The sequence below is a fragment of the Salvelinus alpinus genome, chromosome 2 (assembly GCF_045679555.1).
Source record: "Salvelinus alpinus chromosome 2, SLU_Salpinus.1, whole genome shotgun sequence".
In the NCBI taxonomy this organism is placed as follows: Eukaryota; Metazoa; Chordata; class Actinopteri; order Salmoniformes; family Salmonidae; genus Salvelinus; species Salvelinus alpinus.
Window position 1 is genome coordinate 21,069,285 of NC_092087.1, and position 21,553 is coordinate 21,090,837.

Here is a 21,553-nt window from a genome sequence, read left to right on the forward strand (position 1 = left end):
TGTTGTTTTTTTTCATCTCAAGGGACCTGTACATTTTTAGCTTATAAATAAATACTTGTATGGTGAGGCTTTTGGTTGTTCATACCTGCACAAATAGGTCTTATTCTTATTTATGTACAATATGAATTTAATAGAGGTTTTACTCTGTAGCCAATACCTTCTTTCTCATCAATGACCAGACTGATTTTCTTTTTCTTTTGGAAAACTGCCTCCATTCTTTAAAAAGAAAATTGGTGTACAATCTATATTTATTTTTTAGTGTATCGTGAATAGGACAGATATAGGAAGTGTCAAAGTGACAAGGCCTGTGGTATTCGCCATGGGACCTGAGGCCAGGCTGAGATTTGGGGGTAGAGATGCTTAGTGCACACATGGCACTGGATTAAGCCTAATCACTCGCAAGCAGAAATCCCCCAAAATGGGGGATGGAGGTGAGGCAGTCCCCTGGGTGACTAATTTAGGCTTTGAACTAAACATTTTGTCTCTGTACACACCAGTAGGTTGCCTAGACACAAATTATAATATTTTGTTTTAAATGGGTATGCAAGGATGAGATTGAGAACAGGGCACCACCCACCTTTAGTTTGTCTGTTAACGCTTTGACCTGGTTGAGCTACCTTACAGTAAACCTAGTCATTTTTTCAATTCCTCCCATTTCCTAGTCCTGCAGTTTCTGGGGATTTCAGAGTTTTTCCATTGTTCAGTTTCCAGTGACTACACAATGATCTGGCACTCCCTTCCTTTCCCGTACAACTTGTTCCACAATTCTGTCAGTTGAAAGATATGCATTTTGCACATTCACATAAATTCTACTGAACAAGTACTACTCAATCAATTTCTATTTTTAGTAATGGGCCTGTTCATCATTTTATCAATGTTATAATTTTCATGATAACTCTAGCAGCTTCCTTTTTTGCCTAATAGATTAATCATCATAAAAATTGAACTTTCTGCAGACTAGTCTAAAAAACGTATTACCCCATTGGTTAAACTATCACTGTGCTGAAGAGAGAACAGCAGCATCCACAGAGTCAGCCAGAGGTCTGGATAGGACTGATAGTTGTTATTATATTTCCCTGAAAGCAAAATACACATTTCTGTGATCAATGTAATTGAATGAAGTGCACCTGCAAATATATTGGCATACAAATGTTAGTGTTGGATAGGTTTTGTCCTTCACAAGAAAATACACATTCAGCTCTTTAGCATCAATACCTTGAGAGGTTGGATCCCCAATGTTGTTTTCATCAAGTGGGCTTGCTATTTCTCCGACAACTGAAGGATGAATGCAATGTTTGTTCCAACGTTAACTAATTTGAATGTCCAGCATGAATACATTTTACAGTTCAGTAAATATTTAAACTCCTCTAGCTATCCTACATTCAATTATCACATTATTCAATCTTGAAATGAATAATGTGGTAATTGAGCAAGTTGAGGATGCCTAAACTACTTGGAGGGGGGCTCCAGAGTGACGTAGTGGTCTAAGGCACTGTGTCTCAGTGCTAGAGGCATCACTACAGACCCTGGTTCAATTCCAGGCTGTATCACAACCAGCTGTATTTGGGAGTCCCATAGGGCAGCGCACAATTGGCCCAGCGGGGCCAGGTTAGGGTTTGGCCGGGGTAGGCTGTCATCGTAAATAAGAATTTGTTCTTAACTGACATACCTAGTTAAATAAAGGTTAAATAAATACAATAAAAAATATAAAACTTTTGTAAACGATTATGGTCAAAACATATTAATACAACAGTAGCTAGGATGTGCAGAACTCTGTCCATAATAAAGTGCTGCTCTTCGTTCTTAACAGCACTATCAAAAAGGCAGGTCCTACAGGCCCTAGTTTTGTCACACCTGGACTACTGTTCAGTCATGTGGTCAGGTGCCACAAAGAGGGACAGGAAAATTACAATTGGCTCAGAACAGGGCAGCACAGCTGGCCCTTGGATTTACACAGAGAGCTAACATTAATCTCTCCTGGCTCAAAGCGGAGGAGAGATTGACTTCATCACTACTTCTATTTGTGAGAGGTCTTGACATGTTGAATGCACGAGCTGTCTGTTTGGCACTGGCACATAGCTCGGACACCCATGCATACCCCACAAGACATGCCACCAGAGGTCTCTTCACAGTCCCCAGAACAGACTATGGGAGGCACACAGTACTACATAGAGCCATGACTACATGGAACTCTATTCCACATCAAGTAACTCATGCAAGCAGTACAATTAGATGTAAAAAATTAAATAAAAATACACCTTATGGAACAGCGGGGACTGTGAAGAGACACACACATAGGCACAGACACATGCATACAAACCCACAATAACATACTCACTATGCACATGTAGACATGGATTTTGTGTTGTAGATATGTGGTAGTAGAGTAGTGGCATGAGGGTACACACTTAATATGTTGTGAAATCTGTTGTAAATGTATTGTAATGTTGATTTTTTTTTTAGAACTGCCTACATTTTGCTGGACCATAGGAAGAGTAGCTGCTGCCAATAATAAATATAAAATACAAATGTAGAACTACGTTTGCAGAGCAGAGACTGACAGAGCTTTGTTTATATGGACTATAGTTCAGCAGGTCCCGCATCGCTTGTACGTGGACAGTGCATTTGGGCAGGTCATGCCAGCACTGGCACAGAATAAATAGTGGGAAATTCGTCTTCTCTGAATTGGCTGAAGGATACAGGGGAGGAGGCAGAGAGTGAATGGATGGGACTGTGGACGATAAGGATATGCGGACCTAGTAGACAGCTTCGCTTTCTGGCCCCAATGGATCACTAGCGAAAGAGCAGCGGTTAATTTTACGTTCTTTATTCGTTTTAGTGGGCTACAGCCGGAGAGAACGCCGGTGGAATACTTTGTTTTTATCGCTGCCGGTAAAAAACCTTCTGTTCATACAAAAAGTTAAATTCGAACATAACGGCGGCAATAAAAAAAGGTAAGGAACTATCCAGTTTCTTTTCAAACGAATCAATCATGCTTTTGATGGTAACTGAAGCAATGTTTATCAAAAGCAATACTGATTGTGCTGGCAACCATCTGTAATTGTGCCATGCCAGTATCATATGATGTATGGTATAAGTTATATTTTCAACTGCATTGTAGGCTACATTATTTTTTTCTTCAACAATAAGTAAACCTATGTAAAACAAGCTCGTATTGCTAAATTGCTCTGTTATCTCACTCTGTTCTCATCCTTTATCTTGTTGCATTGTGCATTACTTGGCACATGTTATACACTTAAAACACGCTAGTAGCCAACCTATTGTACCTAGACACTTTATACAGTAATAAGTATTCCCCTAGTTTATAGGTTGTATTTAGTTTATGCCTTTTCATCATTGGAAGTAATGTTCATTTATTTGTTTATCTCAAGAAAGAGATAAGATCACCCAACAATATGAGAAAAAGAAGATAAGAATGCAATTCTTTCCATCACCTTCATTTACTTACTCCCACAGCTGCTATCAGGTGATGACCGACTGAGGTATCACACCAAAACATGTGTACGCTTGTTTTCTAATAGACATGCTGCTGTTAACATGCACACAGGGTGTTGATTATGTCAATACCATGTCCAGAGGGACAATAAAGACATAACAGACAACACACATTCACACACACACACACACACACACACACACACACACACACACACACACACACACACACACACACACACACACACACACACACACACACACACACACAGGCTGAGACACAAACAAACAGGTTTTAAAGTCACAGACTCACAACTTCTGCCTGAGTTTCCTGTTTCCTGGGAAAGACAAACAATGGGAGAAAGAATGTGATATCCTGTATGGGGTTTGTGTCACTCTGGACTCAAGTACCAAAATAGGCACATAAGAGGAATTAGACTGTAATGAATTGTAGGCTACAGATAGGCTACTCAAAGCATTAACTTTATAGGACAGAAAAGCCACAACTAACTGTAAACAAGATGGATAGGTAGCCTACAAAGTTTGATTAATAGACCTCGGTTTACCTCAGCAGCTCAGTTCACTCAGTTACCTCAGGTAGTTTAAATAGCTGTACATGCTGAGGACAGGCAGTGCTAATGTGCCTGTCCTGTCCCAGTCACTACACTGCATAGGTCTGGTTTGTAAAGGGGACAATATTAAATTAGAGGCTCATAAAAGAAGTGTCACACACAGATACACACAGACACACACGCACACACACGCACACATGCACACACACACGTACACACACACTACATTAGAGTACAAAAGCAGGACAGCATTTTGTTTACTTCAGTCTGGGATGTCCAGTTGGTTTTAATGGGGTCAGTGCTTCCAATTCAATAAAGCTATTAACCGTCACCTAAGATTCCATTGCTGGTGCTCCAACCTGGTCTCAGAGCATGTTGTATTATTCTGTACTTAAAATCTAAAACACTCCCTTTATTATTTTATGTTACATTTCGTATATTATGTATTAATTTGTGGATGTCCATCGCCCAATTCGTATTATATGTTACAAATTTGCAAAACGTACTATATGTTATGTATTTGCACAATGTACTATATGTTACGAATTTGCAAAACGTATGATATTTTACAAATTATAGCTAGGTGGCTACGTTAGCTAGGCTATGGGTTAGAGTTAGGGGTTAGGATTAAGGTTAAGTTTAGGAGTTAGGTTAAAGGGTTCAAGTTAGGGGAAGGGTTAGCTAAAATGGTTAAGGTTGGGGTTAGGGTAAGGGTTAGCTAACATGCTAAGTAGTTTTAAAGTAGCTCAAAAGTAGTAAGTAGTTGAAAAGTTGCTAATTAGCTAAAATTGTCAGTGATGAGATTCGAACTCGCAAACTGTGGGTTGATAGAAATTTGCGTTATACCACTTATCCACCCTGACCAACCATTTACTTTAGTTTTGCTTTAAGTAACCATCTGTCTTATGTAACCATACCAAACATAACATATCATACTGGTGGTTAGAGTGTTGGGCCAGTAACCGAAAGCTTGCTGGATCGAATCCCCGAGCTGACAAGGTAAAAATCTGTCATCTGCCCTGAGCAAGGCAGTTAACCCACTGTTCCCCGGGCGCCGAAGACGTGGATGTCGATTAAGGCAGCCCCTGCACCTCTCTGATTCAGAGGGGTTAAGTTAAATGCGGAAGACACATTTCAGTTGAATGCATTGTTGTACAACTGACAAGGTATCCCCCTTTCCCTAATTTCAGTGTCCGAATTTACATTTACCATGTTACATCTAGTCTATGAGACCAGGCTGGGTGCTCAGCCAGCACAGATAAGGTTTATTTGCTAATCAGAATACATTAATTCACGGAGCCATTCATACAAACCAGCCTTTCAGAGAGTAAACAGTAGAAACAGAGGGACCTTTTCTGTCTAGACGTAACTTAGCCTACAAAGGCAACACATGCAGAAACCTGGGTCTGAGAATAGTGTTATTATAATTTCCCACCTTTAGACCCAGCCTTTCTTTTGTCTTGAGATTTGGTTATCAGCATTTTCTGTTTTTCACACACATATCATTTGAACGTTTTTCATGCACAGAGCAGGAGGATTGGTAGTTATTAGATTCTGTGGTCATGCGGGTGTCGTCTGACAGAGTGAGCAGGTCCTGTGGAACAGGTTTTCCACCCAGGTCATTCCTCTAGTCTACAGGATATACTCTAAACCCCTTACTGTGTACAGATTTCCACAAAAAGACAAAATAGGAAAGAAAAGGAATAATGCAATAAATTGATGGCATCTCTCTCTTCGCAAAATTCTGTACATTCGTAGAGTTTGAAATAGTTTGTCTGTACTTCACTATGCTTACTTTTATGAATAGGCCTAATAGTGTGGCTACTCAACTTGATTATGGTGGGTTCTAATGTAAGTTTATGCCCCAAAGCAGTGCTGATCAATTCCACGGTAACAAAGTACATTTACATTTACATTTAAGTCATTTAGTAGACGCTCTTATCCAGAGCGACTTACAAATTGCTCTGTTATCTCACTCTGTTCTCTCACTCTGTTCTCAGTAATGCTGAGACTCCGATTTTTCACTTTAAAATGCATGCCAAACAAAAACCAATGATTGCAAAGTTAAAGAAACCATGCAACTCTATGGACAAGGATGCCTTTTAACAATTTCCACACGGTGCTCTACCCTGAACCTTAGTCACTGTTGCCCTATGTACAGTACATAGTCACTGAACACTGGCCACTTTAATCATGTTTACATACTGTTTTACCCACTTCATATACTCCCTAATGACAAAGTAAAAATTGTTTTTTGAAATTCTTGCAGATTTATTGAAAATGAAATACATAAATATCTAATTTACATACGTATTCACACCCCTGAGTCAATACTTTGTAGAAGCACCTTTGGCAGTGATTACAGCTGTGAGTGTTTCTGGGTAAGTCTCTAAGAGCTTTCCACACCTGGGTTGTGCAACATTTGCCCATAATTTTTTTCAAAATTCTTCAACCTCTGTCAAATTGATTGTTGTTCGTTGCTAGACAACAATTTTCAGGTCGTTCCATAGATTTTCAAGTTGATTTAAGTAAAAACTGTAACACTCAGGAACGTTCACTGTCTTCTTGGTAAGCAGTGTAGATTTGTGATTGTGTTTTAGGTTTTTGTCCTGTTGAAAGGTGATTTCATCTCCCAGTGTCTGTTGGAAAACAGTCTGAACCAGGTTTTCCTGTAGGATTTTGCTTGTACTTGGCTACATTCTGTTTCTTTTTTATCGTAAAAAATACCCCAGTCCTTAAAGATTACAAGCATACCCATAACATGCTTAAACATATGGTGAGTGGTACTCAGTAATGTGTTGTATTGGTTTTGCCCCAAACGTAACACTTTGTATTCAGGACAAAAATTGTTAATTGTTTTGCCAAATGTTTTGCTGTGTTACTTGTATTATTTGCCTTGTTGCAAACAAGATGCATGTTTTGTAATATTTGTATTCTGGGCAGGTTTCCTTCTTTTCACTCTGGCAATTAGGTTAGTATTGTGGAGTAACTACAATGTTATTGATCCATCCTCAGTTCTCTCCTGTCACAGCCATTGAACTCTGTAACTGTTTTAAAGTCACCATTGGCCTCATGGTGAAATCCCTGAGTGGTTTCCTTCTTCTCCAACAACTGAGTTAGGAAGGACGCCTGTATCTTTGTTGTGATTGGGTGTATTGATACAAAATCCAAAGTGTAATTAATGACTTCACCATGCTTAAAGGGATATTCAATGTCTTACTTTTTCTAGCAGTAGGTGCCCTTCTTGGTGACGCATACTAAAACCTCCCAGATATGCATCTGTTGGTCACAGATACCTTAAAATAAAAGTTATGGATGTGGATCAGAAAACCAGTCAGTATCTGGTGACCACCACTTACCTCATGCAGTGCGACATATCTCATTCACATAGAGTTGATCAGGCTGTTGATTGTGACCACCACTTACCTCATGCAGTGACCAAGATGCAGATCAGATCAAATTATATGACCAATTTCTGCAGAAATACAGGTATTTCCAAAGTTCGCATACTATTTCTTGCCACTGTACAATGCAAACAGAAAAATCTCAAATTATTTGTTCATATTGCCCTCTGTACTCCCAGTCTCTCAGAGAAGGCAACTGTCGCGAACATGGTTCACAATGTCAGTTGTGTAAACAGGAATATTTTCCTTGTTAGCGGTTTACAAGCAGTCCGCAGGCAGAGCATCTCTGGACCTTTTCCTTGTTGCCGGTTTACAAGCAGTCCCCAGGCAGAGCATCTCTGGACCTTTTCCTTGTTGCTGGTTTACAAGCAGTCCCCAGGCAGAGCATCTCTGGACCTTTTCCTTGTTGCCGGTTTACAAGCAGTCCGCTGGCAGAGCATCTCTGGACCTTTTCCTTGTTTTACGTCTGACATTTGTCCTTCCACAGGACATCCTGTGTAAAACAAATACTCTGTAACTTATTTTCACTTACAAAACCATGGACACACTGAACTGTCCCTTTGTCCATTTAGGCACAGTCTTTTGAAATACATGAATAAACAGAATGTTTTTGTTTGATTTAGCAGACATTTAGGAATTACATGTGTTTCTTTTTACTGGTTTCTTTTTTTTTGTGTTATGGTTTTTGAGTGACCGTACTCATCCTCATTCATTAGTGGAAGGTTTGAATACCTTGGCTTATTGACTGACGGTGACACACATTTCTTTCTCCTCTTTGACTACTCGTGTGTTTGGTGTTCAGTACGATGCAGAGAGCAGAAAGCAATGGGATTAGGCCAGACACGGGCTCCTCAGCTGGCAGGGAATTCCTCTGGGAGGCAGGGCCCATATAGTTTAGATCAGTGTTTCCCAACCTTTGTCGGTTACTGTACCACCAACTGAATTCTGCTCTGCCCGGAATACCCCTGAAGTACCCCCTCATTTGCATTTTACCAGTAAGGTAAGTTGGTCTCATGAGTTTTCTTAAGTACCCCCTGTGGATAGGCCAAGTACCCTTGGTTGGGAACCACTGATTTAGATTAAAGAGACTGTATTAGGACAACAAGCAATCTATTTAAGGAGGAGAGAGGATTTCCAGTTTGTTGACAAATTCCACCCAAAGTTGCCAGAGCACATGCACCTCCTTATAAATAATGTAAAAGATGAACATATGTTCATCTGTGTCAGTGGACATTGACTGAAGCACTCTACATTAAGTGCCCCTGTCTCATCGGAATAACGAGTAATGTCACAATTCCAAGCATCCAGATTCCAGACACTCATTCTTTGGGCATGGGCCCCAATTATAAACAAAATGGAAACAAAATTTGCTTGCTTTGGATATATCTTTAATTGGTCTATTTATGGGGAACTATGAGAATTATCAATGTAGCTAGCTTTGTTGACAAAACCATTATTTGTGTAAATTCTGGTCACTTTTCACCTCTCAGAGGATATTGTGTTGTATAGGAAGACTGTTTCTAGCAGATCATGGAGCCTGAGTCCCAGTGGGCAATGGTTGTGCAGTGAGGAATGCCCTGAGGCTGTAGCTACTGTAGTTCCCTTAAGAGCCACACCACAGTGTAGAAAGCACATTACCATCCTTTGGTTATTGTTGGTCTCTTCCTCTGCGTTGCAGACCAGCACTGAATTGCTCTGAGGCTTAGAAAATGAGAATAACAACAAAGCAGACCCCATCTTTAGCTTTTGCTCTGTGTCCGGTCTGCTGGCTGTGGATGCTATCCTGCTTGCCTGCAAGCTGTGGAAGCTGTCGATGATCCTTCCTGTAATTACCCTGTCTGTGTCTCTCCTCTTTATTACACAAACACACACACACACACACACACACACACACACACACACACACACACACACACACACACACACACACACACACACACACACACACACACACACACACACACACACACACACACACACACACACATCACAAACACACACACACAGTCACGTTACCCCTACCTACATGTACATGTATCTGTTATGATTAAACGTTGTTTATTTACTCCTTGTCCTATTCTTTTTTTCTATATTTTTCTCTCTACGTTGTTGGGAAGGGTCTGGAAGTATGCATTTCACTGTCTGTCTACACCTGTTGTTTACTAAGTGACAAAAACAATTTGATTTGATTTGACACACACATACACACCAGAGGAGCTGGAATGCACATTTAGGAGCTGTGTTTGAGGGCCTGAATGATAATGACCACTGAGAGGACTGTGCTGAACGGGGGGATGGTAATGAACGGATAGACCTGAGATGAGCAGCTATTATTCTCTCACTGAAGCAGCAATAGTGATGTGTGTGTAGAGCATGGAAGCAGCCGTGTTCAGGCAGCAGACATATCCCACAGCCTTGAGACCAGAGTAATCAATACTGCTCAGTGATTCAACCCCCAAGTGTGTGTTTCACAGAGCTACAGCTGGAGGGGATGGCTTGGTAAAGAGATGGTTAGCTCGCTAAAGAGCCCTCTGAACCTGTGATATATATATATTTATAACCTTGGTTTTTTGAGCCCTGAATGCTGATTGGCTGACAGCCGTGGTATATCAGACCGTATACCACAGGTATGAGAAAACATTTATTTTTACTGCTCTAATTACTTTGGGAACCAGTTTATAATAGCAATAAGGCACCTCGGGGGTTTGTTATATATCGCCAATATACCATAGCTAAGGGTTGTGTCCAGGCACTCCACGTTGCGTCGTGCGGAGAACAATCCTTAGCCGTGGTATATTGGCCATATACAGTACCACACCTCCTCGGGCCTTATTGCTGGTATATATATATATTAGTTTTCTCCTCAATATCTTGTCTAAAGCCTAAAGTGTGTTCTTTATTCTTATTTTCTATATTCTGTGTTTGCTCATATTGGCACTGTTCATTAAAGGTGTAGGCCATATGTTGTGGATTTAGAAGTAATTTCAGTGCTGTCTGGCAGATCGAAGACAATGTGTCATCCATGAGTGGATGAGCCCTGCATCATTAATGTTGTGTTATATGAGCCCTCCTCCCTCCCTCATTAGAGGCCATCTGTCCTGTTCCCCTCCACATAGCAAGCCACTGAGCAGGTAGCCAGCAGCAGTCAGTCACCTTCATAGCACCATGGCCTGTTATCACTCACCTCTTCCATCAGTGTGCATTGGTCTCTATATGGCAATACCCTTTAGTCACGTACAATAATTGGCTTGCAGTGTAAATGAATGTTTTCAGTCAATGTTGTTGAGTACAGCCCCTGATAATGTGACCTGGACATTGAAACAAACCTGATACAGTGGCAGTGTGCTCGGCTGTAAAGTTGGATCGTGCATAAGAGGTGAGGAAGACTGTTTCAGGCCTACCAGAGTTTCTCCTATAATCTGACAAGATAATGCTTATCTTTATGCAAAATATTCGGTTAGAAAATGTACAATTTACCCTCTTTCTGTACGTCTATCTGTAAAGCGGACACAAAAGCCATCTGACATAAAGAAATGCATGTCGATGTCTTAGCATGCCATTGGCATATACAGTATCTAATTAAAAGTAAAAGTATAAATCATGCACATTTGTGGCCTGCTGGAGGTCATTTTGCAGGGCTCTGGCAGTGCTCCTCCTTGCACAAAGGCGGAGGTAGCGGTCCTGCTGCTGGGTTGTTGCCCTCCTACGGCCTCCTCCACGTCTCCTGATGTACTGGCCTGTCTCCTGGTAGCGCTTCCATGCTCTGGACACTACGCTGACAGACACAGCAAACCTTCTTGCCACAGCTCGCAATGATGTGCCATCCTGGATGAGCTGCACTACCTGAGCCACTTGTGTGGGTTGTAGACTCCGTCTCATGCTACCACTAGAGTGAAAGCACCGCCAGCATTCAAAAGTGACCAAAACATCAGCCAGGAAGCATAGGAACTGAGAAGTGGTCTGTGGTCACCACCTGCAGAACCACTCCTTTATTGGGGGTGTCTTGCTAATTGCCTATAATTTCCACCTTTTGTCTATTCCATTTGCACAACAGCATGTGAAATTTATTGTCAATCACTGTTGCTTCCTAAGTGGACAGTTTGATTTCACAGAAGTGTGATTGACTTGGAGTTACATTGTGTTGTTTAAGTGTTCCCTTTATTTTTTTGAGCAGTGTATGTTTAGTTAATACACTGAAAACAAACTTAAAGATACCAAAATATCATGTGGCTGTCCATGGTACTTCTGTCTGTCTGTGTGTGCATGCTCGCGCAAGAAAATATATTTTTGGGGACTCACCCTACTTGTAGACTTGTTGAACACCAATTCTGTCCTAATTTCTTTCATGTTGGCAAATGGTCTATGTAAGCCTTTAGTTTTTGTTTTCATAGGCAATCTAGCTAAAATGTTTGCTAGCCTAACTTCCTCCCATGGGCAACAATGAACCAACTAGTTTAGCTAGCTAGCTAATGTGAGCCAACTAGGCTACATCTACAGTAGGCTACATATTGAACTTCAATCATCTCAGACCAGTGGCACAATATATTAAGTTATGGTTAAATCAGAATCACCATCATAATCATTGGCCTCTACTTAGAATTAAGTCATAACCACAATCCAAATCCCCATCACCGTCCATGGCTTAGGAAAGGGCCGATTTAGCAAGCTAGCTACTGCAGGACATCAACACAAGCAGACAAGAAACAGACATGTTTTTCTGACAATGATGGACGTTTTGCTCAGGATGTGATTTGATTGGTGGGAAGCCAAATCCAAACTGGCCTCCCTTGGTGGGTGTTTTGCTGCCCAGGACAACCCACAGTTGAGCTCAGCTGTCAACAGTTGATGCCACCAAATACTTGCTGGCATCAATTATTCAAATGCTACGGCGCCAACATGTCATACTCTTTTGTTCCATACAGCATCAGATACATGGTCTACACATACTAAGACAGAGGGGTGCTGTTTCCCTCGCTCTGATGATTTCTCAGGTGAGATTCAACCACTTGCGAATTTACAAAACAATTATGACAATCCAGAGAGACAAAAGATAAATCATTTTATACTTTAAATGTTTTTATTGGTCAAATATTTGGGGTAGCCTGGCTTCCTTTGGTATCCATGAATACACGCCATTGCATATGCACCCCCCACCAAAGCACAACTCAATGCCAAATCCTGACTTTCCATGAGCTCAGTTTGCCTCCTAAGTGGAATAGACAGACCCTGGCATAAGTGTTCACACTATGACAGATTGAGAGGTCCTCTGTCACATTGGTGGTTTGCTCCAATGGACCAATGGTGAGTAATCCACAGTGACTGCTGGGTATCCACTAGCCTTTTTCCCATAATGCCTCAGGGTCTGTTCTGTCTATAAAAACCACACATAGTGAAAAGTCCTTACTCTTTATCAAATTTGGAGTGGTAAAGTTCTGAGGTTTTCATTGCCCCTCTAAGTCGGGGAGGTCTTCCCTACACATGTTTTGCTGGCATGATAAAGCTGTGCAATTGTTCTGATTATGTAGTGTTAGAGGATTGTTTGACAGTGATAAGCTTAAGTCCCCATAGGGTCTCATTACATTATCCAGTAGTTATGGTAGTTATCAACTGACAAACACTCTCTAAAGGATGTACAAGAAAGAGCAGTGCATCAAATAAGTCAGTGAGTGATAAGACTGGGTTGTAGGATTTAACTGGAGCGAGATATTTGGTTATATAGGTCTTCGAAGTATAGATATTTTGCATTGATAATGCGACACATGTCCACTGTGTGTGTCTGCAACACTGAGTTCTCGACAGTTGGTTTAGCATTCAGAATAACCTTTTGACTGAGTCCCTATAGACCTTCCCCTGGGCACCATTCACATTACTGTGGAAATTGGATGCATGATGGTGGTAATTCATCTATATTTACTGAACAAGGACAATGTCATTGTCAAATATATAGCTTTAAATAAAACCAGGCAGCACAAACTTGTTTAACAAGGGCTGGCTCAAAGGAAAATAAAGTTTCTCCACAGATTTTTTTGTTTTTGTTTTTGTGTTGACTAAAATGAAAAAAGAAAAAAAGATTTTAAACACGACTGAACAGTGATGTGTTGTTGAACAGGCATAGCGTGACACTCATGTCATTTATAGAATAAAGTAAATTCCTCAATCATGAATATGTAAACAAAAACAGTACGTTAAAGGAGCTAGACAATCAAGCATGAGATATCAGCATACATGTTATATGAACCTCTCGCGCTCTCTCTCTCTCTCTCTCTCTCCCCCTTTCTTTATCTGTCTCTTAGGACCCCCGCAGCCATTCATGTCCTCCATCTCTTGCAAATCATATTAAAACCCTGCCGCTCCAGGTCATTTTTTCTCTCTCTAACAGCTCTGCCTTTCAGTGGTGTAAAGTACTTTGAAGTACGACTTAAGTACAGTACTACTTTAGATACTACTTTAGTACTACTATAGATTTTTTACAACTTTTACTTTTACTCCGCTACATTCCTAAAGAAAATAATGTACTTTTTACTCCATACATTTTCCCTGAAACTCAAAAGTATGATTCACATTTCGAATGCTTAGCAGACAGAATTTTTTCCATTCACACACTGATCTGGCGGACTCACTAAACACCAATTCTTAATTTGTCAATTATGTCATCAGTGTGCCCCTGACTATCCGTAAAATAATAAATCAAGAAAATTGTGTTGTCTGGTTTGCTTAATATAAGGAATGTGAAATTATTTACTTTTACTTTTGATACTTAAGAATATTTTAACAATTACATTTACTTTTGATACTTAACTATATTTAAACCAAATACTTTTAGACTTTTACTCAATTAATATTTTAGTGGGTGACTTTCACTTTTACTTGAGTCATTTTCCATTAGGGTATCTTTACTTTTACTCAAGTATGACAATTGGATACTTTTTCCACCACTGCTGCCTTTGCAAATCTCAGCAGCACCCACAATCCCTTGGGGCCGTGGGCTTATTTGATAGGGGCAGACAGTGTGCGACTGACACCATGGGCACTGTCTCACCCCCTCAGCCCCTTCAGCTCAGTGGCATCTGGGTTATGCACGCACAGTGTTTGTCACAGGCCAGGGCCTCCAGCAGGCCCCAGAGCAGTGTCCTAGGGTGCAGATAACCAGGCCCCACATCCCCAGCCATAACAGACATCTCAATGGGACGGTGGTGGCAGTTCAGACCCCCAGGCCCCTCTCCTCCAACCCCTGCCATGCTGCACAAAGCCGGGCTTGACTCTACCGCCCGGCTGCACACAAAAAGCTTTTCTCTCTCTCTCTCTCGACGTTCACCAACTAGAGCTTAATCACAATCGCTTTAATTGGGTATAACCGGGTATGTCCTGTGTGTGTATTACAATGATGTACTGACAACTTTCCTCAAGGAGTATAATGTGGACCTCTCATTCACAGACATGGTGGGGGGAGAAGATACATCCCTCTCAGAATCTATAGGTTCATCCCTGTTGATTAAATGCAGAATGTGTGCTTATGAAGCCACCCGTCTGAATAGGGAGAGCATATTAGAGCAGTGAGGAAGAGTAAAAGTAAGTGATCAAAATCCATTTAATTTGGTAAACACAAACACTACAACGTATGAGACGTAGCGTAATAATCAAGCAATCACTTATGCATAACTAGACTTGATTCTTTTACAGTTTTTATTTGATTTATTTTAATCCACTCATATTTGATTTATGACTACAAAATGCCACTACTGGAATGTGATATCCTGGAACAGAGGCAGCAGTCAGGAGGCTTTCCATGTAAAGCCATGGGACTGTCCCTGTCACTGAAGGCATGTCATGGGCGTCATCTCTGAGAATAAATGGAATGCTAACACTGTCCACCATGCGGCCCTTGCCTTGGACCTACTGTACTATATGTGTTTGTGTCCTAGCCTGCCTGCCTGCCTGACAGCTGTATCTCTGTATGTGGCATGGGGCTGTGCCCTGTCAGCCGTACTGTACTCTGTGTGTTCTTGTCCCAGCCTGCCTGCCTGTCAGCTGTAGCTGTGTGTTAACAGATGTTACCCTGCCCTGTGCTGGAGCTGTGTGTCTGCTATTGTGGGAGGCCATCCTCTTTTAGACAATTAACTGAGCGTTTACTGCACATGGTAATTGACATTCTAATGAAATTAGCTCAGGGACACAGACGTGTGATGATCTCGGTAGCACGGGCTGTACTGTCATGCCCTCATTATATTCTCTACAGACCCAAGCCTATTAAAACTGATGAGTTATGGAATTGGACTGAGAGGTATCTAAATTGAAACAGACATCCGCTGCCTCAGTACCAGAACCAGAGCATGCCTGTGGTGTGTAATCATCTCCTCAAAGGACTCACTAATCAGATGAGAATGCTATAGGAACATGAGAGGAGGATGGGCATGATTGTCATGAAGGTAACACCCAGGACATGATTGTCATAAAGGTAACACTCAGGACATGATTGTCATAAAGGTAACACCCAGAACATGATTGTCATAAAGGTAACACCCAGGACATGATTGGCTGAACATTCTCAGCACTAAATGTACTCCTTACAGATCAGGGGTCTCAAACACCTGTTCTAAAGAACGACAGGATGTGCAGGGGTTTGTTCCAGATCAGGACTAACAGTGGTCAAACTGTTTCCTGATTCAGTGGGCTAGAACAAAAGGACGAAAGTTGTAGACTGACCACTGCCGTATACATATTCAGTAGTGGAGTCTGGTCTAGTAGTGTGATGTTACTCTGCCTACTGGTGATGTCTGGCAACTGCCGTATGAATTACAAGTCAGCAGTGACTTGATTCTCCGCAATTGATTGTATTCTACTCATTAGGAGAAAAAAACACAATTGGTGGTAAAGCACACTCTTGATGTCATGGACAATAATCATCATGACAATAATCATCATTCAAATAAATTGATTATTCTGTGGAGCAGATGACTTGGAGGGGGCTTGTCAGTGCAGTGTTTACGAGAGTGACCTCAGAGAGGAGAGTGGGCCAGAGTGTGAGGTCATGCTGTTTACAGCTGAGAGCAGAGCTGCAGTCAGTGGTACCAGCCTCTCCAGCGGGTCTCTCATTATGGAAACAGATGGGTGAATCAGAGTGAGAGAGACAGCTTGAGCACCTGTGTCCACTCACAATGCATCAACAACCAGAGGAGTGAGAGGAGAGGATAGATCTATTCTTTCTTTCTCATCAGGGACAATAAGGAAATATTTAAGGTTTCACAGATCAGTGACAGAAAATATCCTACACACCTATGCATTGTATCACCGCCATTCTTCAAAAGGCCCAGATTAACTGACGGTTTGGATTTTGTGTGAGGGTAGTCTCATTCCCCTGCACTGCACTGTAAGATCGGCCAAGCAAGACTAGTGTGAGGGGAAATGTCAAACTGGCCTGGGGCATCCACTTACAGAGCTGAATAGAATATCCTCTTGAGACATGGACTCTTGCAGACAGTTGATTTTAGGAATAGATAAAGAGTGGTTCTCCCTATGAGAGGTGAGAGTGGTCGACGGTTCTCATTCCCCTGGGATCACCTGTCTGTAAATTCACAAACTGTTTCTTGTTTTGGTCTCACCCCTACCTCTACCCCACCGCCGCCCAATGAAACACATCACACATGGATATCAGCTGTGAATAGCAGGCACCTGCGGGCGGTGTGTGGGTGTGTGGGTGTGTGTGTGTGTGCGTTTCTGTGTTCTCGGGTTGCTGTGTGCACATGTGTGTGTTTTGGCTGTTCCTTTGTCTCTCTATGGAAGGCAGCCCCTGCATGTCCGTGTGTGTTATACAAGCAAACAGACCTTTACTCCTCTCACTGTGGAGGGAATCATCTGGCTACTGCCTGGTCCAATTCTCTGGATAGAATGGGACAGGAGATATGGCCAGAGGGAATGTGATATCACACTTTCATGTAATATTACAGGACACCTCCTCTCTATTTACAGTTAAGAATGCCATCTATAGCTTCTGCACTGGTTTTATATTGTAAGTGCTTGCTTCGTCTAGTGGACACAGGCAACAACTCTGTACTCTTTATTTTTTGTTGCTAAATATGGTGACATACAGTATGTTGGTGATAACGATGGTATTGTGTCCACCACAGCTGTGGTCTTCATAGTTGTTACCACTCAGACAGCTGTGTGTGTGTCATAAGCAACATGGTTAATTGAATATACCCCCCTCCCCCACTGCACTCTTGTATAGCTTCAATGTGGGCCTCTAATGAATTATATCTATCAAGGCTCAGGCTAAGAGCGAGATGCAGACACAGGAGGCAGATAGTACAAGTCTTAGAGATTATTACAGGGGCAGGCAAATAGTCGTAATCCAAATCACAGTCAGGCAGGTATAGGACAGCCAGCAGGGTCAGGACAGGCAGAAAGGTCAGAACTGGGAAGACTAGGAAAACCACAAACTGGAGCACAGGGAACACGCTGGTAGGACTTGACAAGACAAACTGGCAACAGACAAATAGAAAACGCAGGTATCAATACACAGGGATTAATGAGGGAAGATGGGAGACACCTGGTGGAAGGTGGAGACAAGCACAAAGACAGGTGAAACAGATCAGGGTGTGACAATATCACCCTGAAATGGATCTATCCAAATCCAGTCATCCCCTAATACACACATTAAATCATCAATATCTAGGTTTTGTCATTAGATGTTTTTATCAAACAACTTTTTGATTAAACTATTTGAAATCTTAAATACAAAATACTTTATGGTTGTCACCTCGAAATAGAATAATTGAATTCCTCCTGAAGGTCTTGTCATAATGGAGCTATATGTTAAAGCTAGACTGCAGTGCCATACTTTGTGTCTCATCTGCAATAGATATGTTAGTGCAAAAATGCCAGTTGGACTTTACCCTGGGTGATTGTTTAGTTCAATAAGTGTTTGTCTTTACTGCGCTAGGAAACTACCATAAATTATCAGACTATACACATGAAGTCCAAAAGATTCAACAATCATGCATGTCCTTCCAGTCAGGACAATTGGAAGTGGGCAGAGATGATACAAGATTAATTTTCCATAGATGAGATAATAGATGCCTGCTCTTGAACTATTTGTTATTTAAATGTTTTATTTTTTACTTATCTATTTTTACTTTACACTTATTTTTCTTCAAAACTAAATTGTTGGTTAAGGGCTTGTAAGTAAGCATTTCACTGTAAGGTCTACACCTGTTGTATTCAGCGCATGTGACAAATAAAATGTGGATTTTATTTGATTTTACTCTCACAGTAATCAGGCCTGTTACGAGTATTCTATGATTCAGCTTTGTTTCAGATGATCCCTCGGATGTTGTTCAGAGGGCTTTGCGACATGTTCTGTACGTGCTGACTGCAAACGTGTTAAGGTTTTATGAGACTCAGAACGCACAAACAAACAGCAAGCTATTGTTGCCAGATGAGACACCGCTAGTTTGACTCAACTAAAAACTTATAGGTCCACAGCCGAGAACACATTTTCTCTCTTTTCACTTGTTTTCTTCAGTTTCTGTCAGAATGGTGTATGGCTCTTTGGGGAAATATGCACATCCTTCTTTGCTAAAAGGAATGTAAAAATATTCAAAATAAACTAAAGAATATGAGTATGTTTGTTCCCACAGTATTTCAAATTTCAATGTTTGATATCAAAAGCAACTACACTATGGAAATCTTTCCCCAGTTTTCCTAAGCTATATCCGTTACATTCTGATGTCAGATGTAGGTTCCAACACTAAACAATTTCCAAAAAAAGACAGTTTCAGATTTAGTACTTTTAGTAGTGTAGAATATATGGAGTAGTGTGGAATATGATGGGTGTAGACGTCTACTGTCCTCGGGAAATTGCACCCGGAGTACTGTACAGAGAAAATTAATGACCTTCAGAAACCATCCTAAATCACTCAAATCTACACCCGCTATTTCACACTATTATATAGCAATATCTTATATCTAATGTGATATTATATATTTGAATACCATTATTAGATAAAGGATAGGAATTGGATGTTAGTGATTGATTAGTAATGCCTGCCGAGTGCCTATAAATTGGTGTGTGTCAAGCAAGATCATTGAGATGGTGGTTGCCTGTCAAGAAAAAAATCACATCTTCTAGAACTCCTGTATGCTGCCTCTATTTGGTCTTAACTGTCATATAGTTGACGTTCCACTCTCTGAACCTTCCAAATGGCGTGTAACACTAGCATTACAGTTGATCCATTTTCCTAATTTTGGAACAACTACAGTCTAAAATGAAGTTAACAACAGAGTGGAAAACCTCAAGAAAAAGACTAAGCTTTAAGTCAGAAAGAAATTAGAGTGTTTATGAGGCGGGGATGGAGTGACTGAGCTGTCCGTCAGTCTGCCTTGGAGTATAGGTACAGCATGTATATGTAAAGTGTGTTTATGTGGTGTGCACTGCAGACCAAGCTTCTTTAGGCTGATTCTCTGTGGCTCTGTCCAGCCCTTTGCCATGTGAGTGTCAGGCTGTCTTGGACCAGGGCCCAGGGCAGGAGGCTGGGAGCTCACCCTTTGGCGCGCCACTCCACTCCAGCACTACAACTCCAGCCTCTCTAGACCAGAGCTGTGACTCTCACAGATTACATCAGCAGGGAGACATAGTAAAGCGTGTGTGTAGTAGTAGACTGCTACTGATGTTCCTCCAGGGCGTTGACATTCTGAGTCACAACAGCCTCTAGATGCAGAGTGAAGTTGGTGTTTTACTCAGCAGCGTACATTCTCTTGGGCCAAGAAGACGGAGTAGTGTGCTTACCTTTCAAGCATCTCTCAAGCATCACAGACTTTCTACTTCATCAGTAGAGAGAGACTGTGCCGGGCACCGGGTATCTCAGTCTGGTCTCTGGGAGTGAGTGAGTGAGCGGTGAAGTGACAGCCATGGCTCTGGGGTTCATGTCTAGAGTGGAGGAGTTGCTGGCATCAAGCAGCAAGGTTGTGTGGAGCTTGGCAGAGCAGACCCTCAGAAGGTGGTCCTCTCAGGGGCTCATGCCAGCCCGCCGCTTCCTACAGACATGGTGGCAGCTCGGGGAGTTCTATCAGGTACGCTGGGACTGTGTTACCAATCAATCCCTTTACTCCAGGGGAAAAGTTGTACTGTACATGCTGCTCTAATCAATGTGGTTTTTATTGACTACTATGTTGACAGCTACTGTGCCAGCTGCCGACTGGGATGTACTGGTGGCTGGAGCAAGATCATGTCTAATATATATTCTAATTTGACCTGTCTTGTTGATACTGTTTTACACCTTGCTTTCTGTAAATGTATATATCTGTCAGGAGTTGTCTGGAGTCTGTAGAATAACCATCACATTATGGCTAACTATGAAGCATATCCAAAGGGTACTAGTTTTAATTTGACTTTTAGAATTGCATATTGTATTTGGTAGATTGTCTGTTGGGTGAAAGTTTACTGTTTGTGCCTGTGAGGACTCAGGACAGGGTGTTTCTTTATGAGTCACAGAGACAGGTTTAACATGGGTCTCATTGCACATACAGTATGGAAGTCATCAGGAAGCAGCACGGCCAGTCTTTTGATCTTTGAAGGTTGTCTTTGAAGTGCTGTCTTTTGTTGGAGCACCTGAATGGGATCTTGTTCATGAACAATTGAGACATCCTCTAACTATATACATTTCTGTTCCAAACGTAAAAAAATGTCAAGATTTCAAATTAGGAAAGGTTGTTAATGAACTACCATTAAAAGCTAAATTACATCGTCAGTGAAGATAGCTGGTGTTAGGAGATGGTAATCAGTGAGAATATGTCAATAAGCCTGATAAGCAGTCAATTACAGGCATGGCCTAATGCTGCAGGGTTGGAGCTAAGCCTATGTAGGTCAGTGGCTTGAGGTCGTGTGAAGAGGCCACGGCTGGAACGCCCCGCCCCAATGACAGGCCTTTAGGGGGATGACCTCTCTGGCATGGCTATTACACATCACATTATCTTTCTTTAAACCTGCGGGTCAACCTCTCTCTAAAGCCATGGCCTCTAGCCTTTCTGCCTTATGTGAGGGGCAGTCCATCTTGACACTTGGTAAAAAATTGTTAGGAAAAATTGTCAGAGTGAGGTGTTCTCTCATTTATGTCTGGAAGTTGC

General features: G+C 41.5%; 1 protein-coding gene across 6 annotated transcripts in view; it reads left to right on the forward strand.

Moving 5' to 3' along the window:
* The first annotated feature begins 2,674 nt into the window (after nucleotides 1-2,674).
* The window catches only part of LOC139556169 (FERM domain-containing protein 4B-like), a 65,857-nt gene continuing 46,978 nt past the window's right edge, over nucleotides 2,675-21,553 (forward strand). For 2 of the 6 annotated variants that reach the window (XM_071369780.1, XM_071369809.1), the window contains exon 1: nucleotides 19,867-20,500. In XM_071369780.1, the coding sequence (XP_071225881.1) occupies nucleotides 20,339-20,500 (162 nt within the window). In that variant the 5' untranslated portion in view covers nucleotides 19,867-20,338. Of the gene's footprint in view, nucleotides 2,955-19,866; nucleotides 20,501-21,553 lie in introns of those variants that run through there. The other 4 variants (XM_071369799.1, XM_071369770.1, XM_071369761.1 and 1 more) reach the window with 4 other exon arrangements.